This window comes from Augochlora pura, chromosome 2, assembly GCF_028453695.1.
Source record: "Augochlora pura isolate Apur16 chromosome 2, APUR_v2.2.1, whole genome shotgun sequence".
Taxonomy (NCBI): Eukaryota; Metazoa; Arthropoda; class Insecta; order Hymenoptera; family Halictidae; genus Augochlora; species Augochlora pura.
The window spans coordinates 14,795,834-14,810,907 of record NC_135773.1 but is presented as its reverse complement, the minus strand read 5'-3'; the positions used below and the strand labels follow the sequence as shown (position 1 = coordinate 14,810,907).

Genomic DNA, 15,074 nt, shown 5'->3' with positions numbered 1-15,074 from the left:
CGATCGAATCGCACGCGCGCAACAGAATCAGAGCCTTAACGCAAAGGGAAGAAAAACGAATCCCGCGGAATATCCCTGTTCCCGCAACAAAGGGCGTCCTATTGTTTCAGCGAAAGTAAAAACGGCGTTCCGTGTCTCGTCCGTCCACATGTTATTTCGTATTGTTTGCGCTTTTACTCCATTTCGACATTACGCTTTTCGGCTGTAGAGCTTTCCAGGGTACTTTATCCCTTTCATTTTTCCCGTATTTGCTTCCTTCCGGTGCTCTTCTTTTTCCATTTACTCTGCTCTTACATGGAGGCTTCGTGTTGTGTCGGAAAATTTTCGCCCCCGAGAGCTAGATTGCCAACTATCTCTTCATCTCTGGAGTGGTCTTCCAAGTGGACAGGACTCCGATGGTTTCCTCGGCCCTCTCTCTCCACCCCCGGCGTGCTATACGCCATATTTGCAAACAGCCCATTCCCAGCATACGTTCCAACAGGAATTTTCTTCTCCAGCCATCGGTTACTATTACGTGGAAAATACGAGGCCCCATCCGGAGAGTAAATTCCGTTAGCAACAAATATCCTCGCCGCGGTGCACGGATCGCTAACGCGCGAATGTTTGTCGAGTTCCTTTGTGCATCGACAAGCCGCGATCGCTTCGAACGAGTCCAGGAAAATGCGTCTGGTTCGGATGGGATGTTGGAAGTTGAACAAAGTAAGGAGCACACCGGGACCGAGATTTTCATCACGATAACGGACTTTCACGTTGACGGAAAGTTTATAGAAGAATAGTTTTCGAAAGTCAAATATTTCGAAAGTATGGCCAACTGAAACTCCGACTTTCCGGATGTCCTTCGCAGCATGGGGGACGGAACGCAACAGGAAGCCCGCCAACAACAGAAGTAAACACATTGGGAATAATAAATGAGCTTCTCGAATGCAAACTCCGGATCACTAACAGCGGAAATATCACAGAACGTTAAACGTAACGACACGACGTGCAATCGCGAAAACGTCACGGGATGAAGTAGGCAGAAGTTCCTGCAGCTCGTAACAGATAAATGATTCAGAACCGGAACGCCCGATGGAAGCATTGGACAGCATTAAATATTAGAACACGCGAAGTAGAAAACGTCATAGGACACGGTAGAAGTAATTTCTTGTTCGACTTCGTCCATTATTTATCGGGACCGGGAATGAAAAAACAACACCTGCGGGCATTAACTGCGATAGTGCGTGAGACACGGTCAGGTGTTTTCTTCTCCGTTGAAGATTAGTCACGTTTTATACACCCGAAAGCAATTACTCATGTTTGCTGGCAAAACACTGCTTAAAAAGAAGCTCGAAGCTTTCCTTGTAAGCGAAATTTCCGACATAAATTGTCTGTTGGATTCGAGATGGTTTACCGATTTACGAATCAAAATGTAATTGGTATTGATGTTAAAAAGCCCCCGATTGTTAATCTTTGATTTTTAAGCGACTACGCGGTTGCGCAATAATTCCTTTAGAAATATAATTGAGCAAACTTGAAAATGTTCATTATTCGAATAAAATTTTATTTGTAGAATTTATTCGGTATGTTATTCGAATAAAATGTTATTGGAAGTATTTGCTCGATATATTATTCGAATAAAATTTTATTCGAAGAATTTTTTCGAGATATTACTCAAATAAAATTTTATTCACAGAATTTATATGATCTATTATACAGACAGAGTTTTGTTCGGAAGATTCGCGCGAAATTTTCTTCGAATAAAATTGTATTTGAATAATGTCCAACTCTGCTCTGTTACCAATATTTGATCATAAGATTAAACGTTGGCATAAATGTATTGTAAAGTTGATTTACACTAAATTTTTCGTATAAATTTACTTTGATTGATTTTATATTGTAACCTTAGTAAAATCGAAAGAAATCGTAGAATAGGAGATTATTATTGTTCCGATAAGTAAAAAAATGTGAAACTTGAATATCTGACCTAGAGGGAAGGGACAGCTAACTTCGATTGGCAATTCTTGTCAATTAATGTGGTTAATTAATTTTTTCCATATAAATATAGGATTGTTCAGAGAAAGAAAACTATGAATTTGGCTACTTGTATAGCACAGAAAGTTTTCCAATTACGCGGCAAAGTCGTTGCTGTTTCTTAGGTAAAGGCGTTTGCTTCTTGACATTCTCTCGTCGCCACTTTCGCAGCAAGGAAGCTTTTCATTGGAAGACTTTTGCGCCTGGATCCCGCGAAACTTCATTAAACGTCTTCGACTACCAATTGCTCGCCGTGCAACTTCCGGCAGGAATTAATTAGTTACCAGGCGAACCCCCTATTCGATAGCAAATGCGTCCGTTGCGCAACACTTATCGGACGAAACATTCATTAATAATCGCCGCACGAATCACAAATGTTTGTAAAAACATACAGTGCAGTTTCTAATTATCGGGACAAGTGCTCTGTTTCAAAGCGGGACTAATAATATCTTTCTACGCCTAGAAGCGGCGTCGTGGTCGAGTCTGATTAATAGCGTAAGGCGAAACTATGCCGGCGAATTGTTCTAAACTCGGTTTCACGCCTCGATCGACGAACGGGCAAATAGCAAATAAAATTACAGATGACGCAACAACATGGGTGCCGGGGCATACCAGGAAGTGGAATTGACACTATACATAGTTCTTGCCAAAAAGTTTCGTTTCGCGTGTGCTGTCCGCGATTCACTTTCGACGTACACAAGACGAAATGCAGAAAAAGTTGGCCGGTGCCCAACACGTGAAACGTGGAATAACAATTGTCGGAAATGGATCGTCGAACCTAGCTAATCGACAGTCCGCAAGAGAAACACGCGCGGGGGTATTATCATTCCCGGCGACGACTATTCATAGACGTTCCCTTCGGACAAAATGACAAAGGCCGCGGGAGCGCGGACCGCGTCGAGGAACGTGTAATTTTACGGGCAATATCGTTTCGAGACCGAAAAGAAATTCTCTTACGGCGGCAGGTAATGCAATAACGTCGTGGCGATTTGTAAAATTCCGCGTTCAACTGTTCCGCAAACTCGTATTCTCCTTAAACAACAATTAAATAATACCGCGGCGGGTCGGTTCTACGCGGAGAATCATCAAACTCCCCGGCTCCGTACCCGGGAACCCATTAAAACCGTAAAACAGTTTCGTAGGCGGCTTGAATTAAAAACGAAGAGGAACCCGCGTATTTTCTTTGAACGAATAATACCGCGGGAAAATTAAATTTCCTGCCTTCCGAATCCCATTTCCGCGGCGTTCCGCGCCTCGTAAAGGGAGACATTACTTTCGACGTATTAATCCGCGCGGCCGGAAGCTCGTCGGAATCGTCCGTAGAAATCATTTCTCGAAGACGCCGCTCGCGGAGATTCCAGATGCATCGTTAAAACCGGCTTCCATTAAATACACGAAACATTTCACCACCGTTCTTTTTGTTTTTTGTTTTTAACCCGAAGCGAGCCCCTATAGAAATCTCGAAAGGAAAAGGTTATGGTTAGTTACCTCTAATGAAACTCTACGGTGCTCGAGAAGGAAATGTCGCAAAAGACATTGTCCTTTAATTCCATATTCATCCGACTATTCTCGTATCTTACGTCCTTCGGCCAGATACCGGATTTTTAAAATCTCTATCGAAATGTTTCAATTTTCATAATTCCACTCGATAAGTGCGATTGAGCGCGACTACGTTTACTCGAAAGAAAAGCGTAACAGTTTTTTCTAATCGGCGAGAAGAAAGTTCGAGATTTCCACATAGTTCCTCTACGAACTTCCGTGATTAGTTCTGCGTACACTCGTTGATCGAAACAGAGTGTTAATTAGATTTGGTTGAAGGGGATCCGATGGAACGGTCCCGATAATTTCAACGTAATTTAAAACTCGGAAGACCGGCGGAAAGTTTCAACGTTAAAACGCTGTCTTTCCCTCTGGCGACTCGCTGCTCCCCAAGTAATCTTCCATTCAATAGCCGCCATATTTTCTGGAAAGAAAGCGCCGCGACGCTCCTCGTACTTCTCCTCGTAGTAATATTTCATTGAATTCAAGTTTATGATGGAATATATAATGCAATTCTAGAGGATGGAGTAAAGTTGGCGTCGGTTGATGAATTACGCTTAAGCCGGTTGACTGAGAAAGACGGATACAAGGTACAAGCGTGTTCCACCGACGAACAGGGAATAAATATAAAAGGTAGACTAATGCCAAGCAACCTGACGGTCCGTTGCGGAAGACAGCGTGCCTGTCGAGGATACAAGATAGATTAAACTTATAGAGGGTGTTCCGAAGTTAAACCGTTAAACTGTGGTTACTCCTGCGCGCGGGAGTATTGGATAGCACATTGTCAAATATCCAGTGCGAGTATTCGAAAACAAACCTACGGATTGAACAATAAGAATATCATACTACACAATTTTCAATTTGATGCGCTGTATGAAAAAATTTTGAAGAAAGAAATTTCTTAAAACAGTAAACATATTGTGCATTTAGTGCGATTGAAAATTAGAAGTCAAGTAGCACTGCTTTCAATAAAGGTTATCTTAAATTTAGGACACCTTGTATATACGGTTGAACGTATCCTGGAAAGGCGGACATGGTACAGCATAATAACAGTTTCATGTATGACGTATGTACGTAGGTTGCAATATGAAATTTATAAGTATTCCATTATGTTGGTGCGCGAAAATATATCGATATCATCTTCGCGTGTAACATAATAAAGCATAACCATGGATGAAGTTATATAGTAACGAGAGCAGCCCAATGAAAATAAACAAACAATTTACATTTCGTCAATATTATCGAGGGAGTTATAAGTTACAACGCTGTGTGTTATTAAACAGCTTCCGGCTAATGTTGCGCACTTGCGGGTCAACAATATTCATACCTAGCATTCTGACCAAAATTCTTATAGTACACGCTATACAAAGTGGAAGTATGGTCGCTTAAGGAAAAATGCTGTTCCAATTGCAATCGTACATATTAATCTTAATGATAAGTAGAGTTTTCTTGACAGCATTGGTTTCTCCAGCGACTTGGTCTCGTTTCAAACGACCTATTGTACACCGACAGGGTATTAACGTCATTCCATGACTCGGAATCAGTAGTGCTCTTTCATTCTGCGTAGCTCGTGACAACTGGTGGCACATCGTAACTTATAATAATGCGACAAGTCGACGGAGGTTAAATCAGACTGACACTCTTCAATTAGTCGGCTTCCCCTTGAGCTCGGTATCGTGACGCATCAGGCGCCCACATCCTCATCAGCAACTCTAAGATTCCACGCGTCTCGTACAAATACCCTCCGCCCTTGTTAATGTTTATATACATGATTCCAACCGAGCTGTCCCGTCTCTTGTGCCTGCAGGTTCACTTCTCCGCTATTAACCTCTGCGTAGAAAACCGCATAAGGCAGAAGTTTAAGCAACAGTTCACATTATAAGATCAACGGGGGATCTTCGTATATTATACACATGAAATTCCACATTACTTTTGCTTTTGTACCGATATTCTCAATTCCTTTTTTGATTGAAACCGATTTGTTCAATTTCAGGAATTCGAACTTTTGTTTGGTATAACGACGGTTGCTTAATTAACTCGGTTGAAACAGACTAGGGTACGAATATCTTTGATAACGTTAGATTCTTAGATCTGGCGGGATCTTTTCGCGAAATTTAAATATTAAACAAATTCCCAGGGCCGAGGATCGTCGGCGAAGTTTTACCGCGGCTGGCAAACGTTTCGTGGCCGTAGTTTCCCGCTTTACTTCGCGATCATCCAATAAACCACTGTAAAGCCGATAATGGACGTCGTAACAGGTTCTCATTCGGCTTCTTGGCAAACCTTTGCCTTCTGAATTTAGCCAAAGACCATCGCGGCTGCCTGCCAAGATGTTTATGGTGACTTCTTGAACTAATATCGGGGCTCGCCACCGGCGGAACAACCGGGAGGCATTTTAATGTAGCTAATGAACCGGGAGTAGCATCGACGTCGGGCACCGAAGCTTTAATTAACAAAGTTGAATCAATAGAAAGTTCAAAGGTGTTCGTACACCGCCGCGGAGAATTCTTTCCCCGAAATTAAACACACGATCGAAATTAGCGGGGGATGAGAACCCTTTAACGACCGCCCGTCGAAATACTAATAGAGTAATTCGGAAGTAAAGTACTTTGTAAATATTCCCGCGGAGCTTCGAAACTTAGCAGGACTCCGTGGGACGGGGGATTGATAAAACTGCGAAAAATGCAAACAGCCTTTGTGGGTTTTACTTGCGTTCCGAGATACCCAGAGCTGGGGAACTCGGCGCTTGTTCTTGGAATTGACTCTACGAAAGCATGAAAAATGCGGAGACACTCGGTTCAGGATCACTGGAGTGTTCGATAAACACGGTGTACCTTGAACACCGGGCGAGTATGAATTCAGGCTTGCGCCTTCGGGAGAGGAACGATTTATCACTCTGTCGCTGGTAGCAATAAGCCGCGAAGCTCCCAGAAAACGGGAACGACGGTGAATTACAAACGACCCAAGGACGCGGCGGTGAGCCGCCCTTATCATTCGCGTCGCCGCGCTTCTCGGAGATCTTAAAAATCGAGTAAAACCGAGCAACGAAGGATACACGCGAAACGACGGCGCCCTTTGATTTTCCATGAAAATCGGTATAATCGCGGCGCAAAGGGGTGTGTAAACGGCGAAAGGGATCGCAAAAAGGTTCCACGACAATCGCGAATAATTGGTATGAATGGTCTTTCCGATCGCGACCGATAAAAATGGAGCGGAGCAATTGTACCCGGTCGATTCATCGTAGATCAATGATCGATCAATCGATATTCACCTGACTAATTCGTCAGCGCGGTTCTCTGTCGGCCGTGAAGGGAGGGTGTCTCCACCCTCGATTTAACGGCCGGTTCTCGATATTTTGTCGTCGCGCCGAAAAGCTTTTCATTGGGCTTGTCGAATTGAAAGCAGTCCGACCGGGAAATCTTTCGATATTGCTTTATCGCCCATAAAAATGGCTGTTTACCGGCTTGTCGTCTCACCCGTTTCATCCTTGTTTTATCGATAGATAAATCGTCCGACTGCTACCGCAAACCATTTATTCTTGACGCGACTTCTCCGGGCGATCGCCACTATTGTTTCATGCTGGTTGTTTTGGTCTGCCTGCCGAGTAATTGAATGCTCGCGTCTGTGCGCCCATAAAAGATTACACGATCGTGGTGTTCGTTCAATTTTCTTAATCCCGACATTATTTATGACAGGTTGCTGTCACATTCTTCAGCCGAACACCCTATAATGGCAACACTGTCCTAAAACTGCTCAAAATCTGCCCGAGCTTTTACGGGCTAAATAGTATATAAATGAAGACACTCTGAAATATTCCATATCAGAGTATATTAATTCAAAAGATCAGAATTTGTTTAAGACAGGCATTTCTGTATTGATATCTGGTTGAAAAGGGTGTAGTAAAGCAAACGGAGCATATTTTGATTAAATCAACAGCTTTTGAAAAAAGATATACAGTTTTATATATTTACGTAAACATCCGACATTTCATATGCACTAACCTAATAGTAATTACGTAGACGAATATTGCTTAGTTTAATATATTATATTTGAAAATTTTATTTCCATATGTAACTATTATTTCGAGGAAAGTTTACTTATCACATTCTCTACTACAGGATAGCATATAAATTATCTATCTTGTATCTATACTACACGATCGAAGCCACGGATTTCTGTGGTCAAATCGCAACGAAATTCGAGATACGAATTATTCTCGTGGAGGACGGTCTATTTATGGTCTGAGAATTTGTGAGAAGGATCGGCGGGGCGTGATCGGGCTTCTAGGCGGGCATAAGAGATCGAGGGCCCGGCGCCATTGAGGAACCACGTTTTCGCGAGTGAAAAGACTCGAGACGCGATAATGGGCCGGATATAAACGAGTCGAAAGGACTTATCGTTTCCGGCCCCCTTTCGGCTTTTCCGCTGAAACGAATCGCTTTAACGGTCTTAAGGAACGTCTCTCGTAATTCCATTATCACGCCGAATGGCATTAGCATAATAACGAAGGGCACTTTTTAAAAGTTTGAGCACGATGGACCCACGCTTCCATGCTGGATCCTGCATTAGAGCGATAGCACAAGATGCCGAGGCTTTAACGGTGTAATTGAATTCAAATTGAAATTACGGTTGCCTGAACCGGTATCGCGGGAAGTTTGATCGAATCGGGGCAAACAAACGTATCCGACGAGCTGTTTAGGATAACGAATTAAAAATGAACACTTGCAAGTCGATACTAGACTATTCGGTATGTTAACCCTTTGCATTCCAGGCCATTTTAAGCCTAGATCTGAAATAGCTATTTTAACCAGCTGCATTTCCATTTTATATAACTTAGTACAATTTATGAATATGAAATTAAGCCTAGTAAATCATAAAATTGTTATGCTTTTAACAATATTTTAAATAGAAGGGTCTTTAGTAATATCAACATTATTCTGGAAATGATATAACGATTTTCATTGGCTCCTCAGAGGCGCCAGTCGAGTGCGCACTTAACTCAAGGGTTAAGCACGAATATTAATTCCGGAATAAAGACTTTTAATGCAGCCGTTTAGGTACGATGAAATCCCGTCCTTGTTAACATTAAACATAATTCTGGACGTGCACCATCTGTAGAAGTAGCACAGAGTAATAACCGAAATGAAAAATTTAATAGTTTCGGGTAGAGTGAAGTTCTATTTGCTTCACCCAGTATACATAAGAGAGAAACAGGAAGGTTATTACTCCCGGCGAGGTCGTGCCGTCTATTTCGAGCTTAGGGCAACCCGCCAAACTTATGTTAATTGTACGAATTATCATTTCTAGGCCTCAGCCATCCGCAGATGATGCATCTTGTCTTCCATCCGGGTTTCGCGAAAGTATCTCGCTCGCTCTTCGCGCGCCCTTTCCTTCTAATTATTTCTGTTGGCATGAGTAATGTGCTGCGATGGCCAGATACCAAATTATCGTACAAATTAGAGTCGGATTTCCTTGCACAATTACAATCTCCTAATTAAATAAACTGCTCGCGACTAGGTCAGTTCCGCGCTAAATTTTCGCTGTTTCCCAACTATCGATCGACTGCTTGTGTTATAGTTTCCACTAGCCCTGTTATAATTTCGGCTACTTATAAATTTCCTCTTTATAATTTTGTCTTCTTCGTTGTAATTTCGTGCTCTTCGTTGCAATTATTTACGGTTCCTCGTCGCGACGTCACCGATTCAATCGTTTGAAAGTTCGACGCGCGATTCCATCGAGGTGAATAAATATTCCGGCCTCGGTGACGGCGACGCATAAATCGTTCGCGCAAAAATGCCGGCCGTACGTGTTCCACAATGGCCGATCTCGATCGGTAATTTCACTCCGGGACCGATACCGAAGTTCGCCGGGGTTCGATTGTTCTTGCGGTTCGCGGAACGGCGGCCGAGCGAAGGACATTTCCGGCACGCACTCGCTCGCCGCGGATCAACTCGGACCGATCGACGTCCGCAAGTAACGGTCTCCCGAATAAATGTCCTCCGATCGCGAGAATCGCAGACTGATCCGCTCGTTTCGTGATTCGCAGGGTGACAGTGGCGCTTACCGACCCAGAACCGGCATCGCCTCCAGTACTTTCGGCAGAACCACCTCCGCGGCGAGCAATCTGCCCAGCTGCAGAACCAACTACTCCACCATTGGATCCAGCCGGATACCCGCTAAGGATAGGGTCTCCAGTTTCGGGAACGCGTTCTTGAAGAAGGATAAGGCTGACGAGAAATCTTTTAAGTATTCCGGTGAGTCGACATGATTGAAAACAATAACTATGGAGCAATGAGGATTAGAATGAAAGTTGTGTTAATCCGTTGCATTATTTCTTTCACCGCTTCGTCGAGAATCACTTTTACCTCTTTAATTATTAAGTCGAATTGTAAATAACTTTCAATGCAGCTAGGTCGAATCTATTGTTCGTAACCACTTTCCTTCGCTTTCATTTAATAGATAAGATTTCACTTGAAAGATAAGTATTCAAAATAAATACAATAAAATGGCAAAGAAAGTAGATAAAATATTAAAATGCGAAGGATTATTAGATTATGTGCAAAGTATTCAGCGCGAGTCTGGCTCGTTATTATAACGTCAAGGGTTGGGATAAGGTAAAGAAAGGCGCGTCGAAGAACGTGTAAAGTACAGTAGAGAAAGGTGGAAAATTGATATTTCGAATCGCCGTGACACTGAAGTCTTCGACGGAGAATATTGCCACTCGAGAACGTCCCAATTGATTCTAAAGTAACAAGCACATCAAAGGTATGGGAAACTCGATAGATGTTTGAAAGAGATAACGCGAGGCTTACTAATAAGTGTCCTCTTACTAAACTCTCTTTGATATTCGCGAGCGCCACGGCTGATTCAAAGGACCTTACGTTTCAGTTACCAAAGAATCCGATAAAAGCAGACTGCACCCGGGCAGATCATCGTCGGAGGACGTAAGAGCGAAAAGTCCATTATCCAGCAGCAGATCATCCCTGTACGAGAAGTACTCGTTCCCAGCTGCGAAAACTTCAGACAGGCCGGCCTCCGTCTTGGACAGATATAACCGCGCCACTTCACGCGAGAAGAGCCGAGAGCCCGACGGAGTATCTCGATACGGATCCAGCACGTATCCCGGCTCGGGGTTAGCGCGCGGCTATGGAAACGAATGCAGAATCGAGAAGAAAGAACGGGCCGATCATCCGCCGGTTTCCTATCGGGGATTACGTCCAAACTCCGGGAGGAGTTCGCGCGAGCCCAGCCCGGAAGTCAGCGTCGGCAAGTCCAACTCCTTCAGGGTTTATTCGAGAGCGTCTTCCTACGGTCGATCCGCCGCGAATTCTAGTAAGTGAAAGTCGGATTCTCGCTGTTACTTTCATCCACGCTTCGAAACTTTCCATTCATCGTCCGCTTTAACCCTGTCACGTTCTTTTCGCCTTCTTTCGTTTGTTCGAATTCTTATTTCTTCAGCACTGCTGTGATTTATAAGTCAGAATGTTCCTTTTGTTAAAGATCAAGTATTAATTTAAATTAGTATAACTCAGAATAAGCATAACGCGAGAAAAGTTTCTAATGTAAATAAAAAGAAAGTCGAACAGAATCACCGTGGAAGGTAGGAAAGGATTCTAAAAGAAGTTCTGAAATATTTGCAGGTGCTTCCGAATCGAGCTCGGCGCCAATCTCCTCGAGATTCGGCTCGTCAGCTAGTTCCCGGTTCCTCTCGTCTCGAAGCAGCAACGACCGAGTTCCCTCAGCCATAAGCTACTCCGGATCGGACAGGTTCCGAACTTCAGGTAGTAAGCCTATGCCGGCGAGCTCGAAGAACGAGGACAGCGCGAAGACCAGTTCGGATAAAGATTCGAGTCAAGAGCCGTTCGCGAAGCCAGAAGGGCACGAAGGAGATAGCAGGCTACAGGACAGCGACACCTTGACACTGACCATGGTAACGAGAGGCACGTCGCCTAGCCCGCCAGCCTCCTCGTCGTACGTGAGAAGCAGGCGAGCGGACGTGGGAATCGCGCATCAGAAGGAAGTGACGCGGGCCCGCAGAAGACCGGAAACGAAGGATCAGGAGATCCAATGCGAGCGAACGGAAGACGGATCGAGGTACACGCGATTCGGAGGACGAATCTCCGAATCGCCTTGGTCGTCGTATCTGGACAAGTTCTCGGCGTCGAACTCCGGCGGAACCGGAGTGTACGGCAGGAGCTACAACAGTTCCGGCGGGGCAACGAACTCTAGGGTGAACAGCTTCGCGTTCAGCAGGTCGAACGACAACGGAATTGCTTCGAGGAACGATTCCGCGACGAAGGTGTCGCCCGCATCTAGTCAAGAAATTCAAGCCAGTAGAAACCAAAATGAGCAGAGTGCCAAAGTTTTTGGTAGTTTAAGTTATCCGAGGGCCGGCCAGGACGGCACCTCCGCGAAAGCCGATTCTTTGAAGACGTCGACGAGCCCCGGCCAAGGGAACTCGAGCAAGGATCAAACGAACGCCAAGCTACAAACCGGTGATTCCCGTGCCGCTGCGAAAACAGAAGCAAGAAGCGATCGGTTTTCCAATTCGAAAAGCTTCAACAACGACTCCTTGGTTGGCCTAAAAAGGGAGACCACGCCGAAGCAGTCGACTATTTCCGCGAAGTCGTCGGATTCCCGCGAAAGTATTTCCAGAAGCGAGGACGCGCCGAGCAGCAGAGAAAGTTCCCTGTCCAAGAGCGAAGGCAATCAAAGAAGACCGTCTATACCGAGATTAGGACGCGGTCCAATGAAGAACGAAACCAAGATCATGAAATCTTCGTCCGGGTCGTCCACCAAGTCGGATGGACTTCGAGAAAGGAGAGGTTCCACGCCAAAATCCGACGGCAGCGCGTTCTCCAGAGCCGAGGAATCTTCAAGAATAGTTGAGGGATATTGCCAGGAACAAAGCGAAGATATTGCTTCTTCGAAGCGTGATAATGCCTCCGTCGGGAAAGAGTCTCTTCAAAGGTAGCCTGAAATTCCTCGGATCGTATTAAAGCCTTGTCGAAAGTAATGAAACTCACTTGCATGAAAAAGCTGGAGAAGGTAGATGCGTGTTTGTAGTGGAAGTTTGCTGTCGTCTTGCTAATGAAACAGAGATGCAGTCGTCGCAGACTGATCGCATCGTGTTAAGCAAATTCAAAATTATAGAGTATTATTATCAAACTGCTGATTGCGCGTAATATCCTTGTCACAGATGGTTTAAAATTCTGTATATTTCTGTGTTCGCAGCACGACTCTTGTAAGCCGATCCTCAACATCACAATCGCGAAGCAGCTCGTCGAGGAATCTTCCGCGTCAGATGACGCGAGCGGACTCGTCAGACGGATCTGCTGTAAATGTGCCAATTGGCAGATCGAAATCGTCGTCAGCCAGTTCGATGACGAGTCAAGGTTCAAAAATAAAGGCGACACCGTCGCCATCGCCGTCGCCAGGCAAGTCATCGGGCGGTTCGGCCGCGTCCTCAGTGAATCTGAGGCAAGGCGGTTCACCGGACGCTCGCGGCAAACCACCTGTGCCGAAACCCGACGCGACAGCGTCGACCGCGTCGAAGTGCCTGGTGCCGGTCAAGTACGTCAACAAGGATTTCCGGAAGTCGACCCTGAACATGGAGAACGGGGATCCGTCTCAGTCGAAGCTGAGCAGGAAGAAGAAAAGCCAGAGAAGCATGTCCGCCAGCTCTCAAGATTCGCAGTCCGAACCGAACTCCGAACCGCTTCATCAGGCCGTCCCGTCGGAATCTTCGGGCCCCCTGAAGACGAGCGCGTCGCGACTGAGAATGCCGTCGAGCGGGTCGAAGGGATCGACCGACAGAAGCGGGACGAGTGGCTCCTCGAGATCCGAAAAGCTCAGGAGCGGCTCGAGATCGCCGGCTGGGAACAGAGAGAAGGAGGATGGGAGCTCGAGTTCCAGCGCCAACAGCGATTCGAACTCGTCGAACTCGTCTAGCAGCGAGGACGACGACGAGAAGCAAACGAGACCCGGCTCGAGGCGTCGACGGAGGCGAACATCCGAGTCGCCTTTCCGCGAGAAGAGGGGCAAGATCAGCGCTGGCTCGTCCAGGACAAGCGTGGTCGCGTCCTCCGCCGACGAGACGTCCCTGACCATGGACAAGCCGCCCAGACCACCGTCGAGTCCGAGATCGAAGAACGATCGCTCGGGGAAAACGGAGGAGGCTAAATCGTTCTTAATGAGAGCTCTCGCGCCGGTCACTAATCTTTTCAAGAACAAGCAGGACTCCGGGGAGTCTGGTAAATCGGGTGGTTGGCTGGACTCGAACGAGGATAGCTCGGACGTCAGGATGTCCGATCACAATGCGGCAGCGTTGCCGAGGAGCCTCTCGAAGAGCGGCAGCTTCACCGGCTCGGAGAAAGGTAGCGACAAGAGGCAGGGTCGACAGAAGATCAGGCGCGACTATTCCGGAGAACAGCCTTGGTGGATGGATCCGAACTCCGACAACGTTCCTGAGGGTGTCGAAACCAGAAGCGTGTGTAACGACGATATTAGTCAAGAAACGACCGTCAGCGGTACCCTACCTGACGATGGTAAGTACAACCCGCAATTGTCCAACGTCTATTTTAATATCCTTATCGCGAAAAGTTGAGCAACGCGCCGATAAATCTCGTCGTTGTCGCGTGTTCCAGGTAAATTCAAATACAGGCTATGGAGGCAAGATTCGGAAGAACGAGGCTGGTGGTTAGATTCGAACGATAGCGTGGCGTCAGAGGAAGCGAAAAAATACTCTTCCGCGACATCGAGGCAGGAGTCGGGGGAGAAGACTTGGTGGTTGGATTCGAACGACAGCGCCAGATCGGACGAGACGAAGAAACAGTGTTCATCGATAGTTTCGCGGCCCGACTCTGGCGACAGAGCTCGATGGCTAGACGGGAACGACAGCGTTCCCTCGGAGGAGCCAAAGAGATCTTCGAGTTCATCGGCGTGGCGGCAGGACTCGGGGGAGAGGGCGTGGTGGTTCGATGCGAACGAGAACGTATCGTCGGAGGAGCCGAGGAAACAATCTTCCGCGTCTTCCTCGGTCTCGAGACGGGGATCGACCAGATGCAGCACGCGATCCAGTGAAAGGAGGAATCGTATCAAGCATCAGCAATCCGGGGAACGAGCCTGGTGGATGAGCGACGATCCCGAGAATGTACCCGAAGGGATCGAAGTGATTCCTGTAACAACAACCGGCAGCCCTCGCGTCTCGAGCCAGAACGACGAGGTCGACACCAGCCACTCGTACAGGAGCAGCATAAATAAAATCAGGCACATCGAGTCCGGCGAGAAAGCGTGGTGGATGGACAGCTCCTCGAACGTTCCTGAAGGCGTCGTCAAGATTCCCGTGGAAACTTCTAATAGCACTTCGGACTCGTCCGAGTCGCTCGAGAGAATCGATATCGGCGTTCACCCTGAACCCGAGATATACACGAAGAGAAGCCTCTCTAGATTCCCTATCGAGTTTCCACCGCCGCCGCCGCCCGACGAGCCACTTGGGGATCGCGCCAGTCCTGAAGGGGTAATGC

At 46.4% G+C, this 15,074-nt stretch overlaps 1 protein-coding gene across 1 annotated transcript in view; it reads left to right on the top strand.

Moving 5' to 3' along the window:
- LOC144474596 (FH1/FH2 domain-containing protein 3-like) overlaps positions 1–15,074 on the top strand; it is a 294,352-nt gene that overhangs the window by 15,346 nt on the left and 263,932 nt on the right. The window contains exons 2-6 of the mRNA XM_078189652.1: positions 9,596–9,803; positions 10,438–10,881; positions 11,190–12,519; positions 12,784–14,096; positions 14,196–15,067. Of these exons, the coding sequence (XP_078045778.1) occupies positions 9,596–9,803; positions 10,438–10,881; positions 11,190–12,519; positions 12,784–14,096; positions 14,196–15,067 (4,167 nt within the window). The remainder of the gene's footprint in view (positions 1–9,595; positions 9,804–10,437; positions 10,882–11,189; positions 12,520–12,783; positions 14,097–14,195; positions 15,068–15,074) is intronic.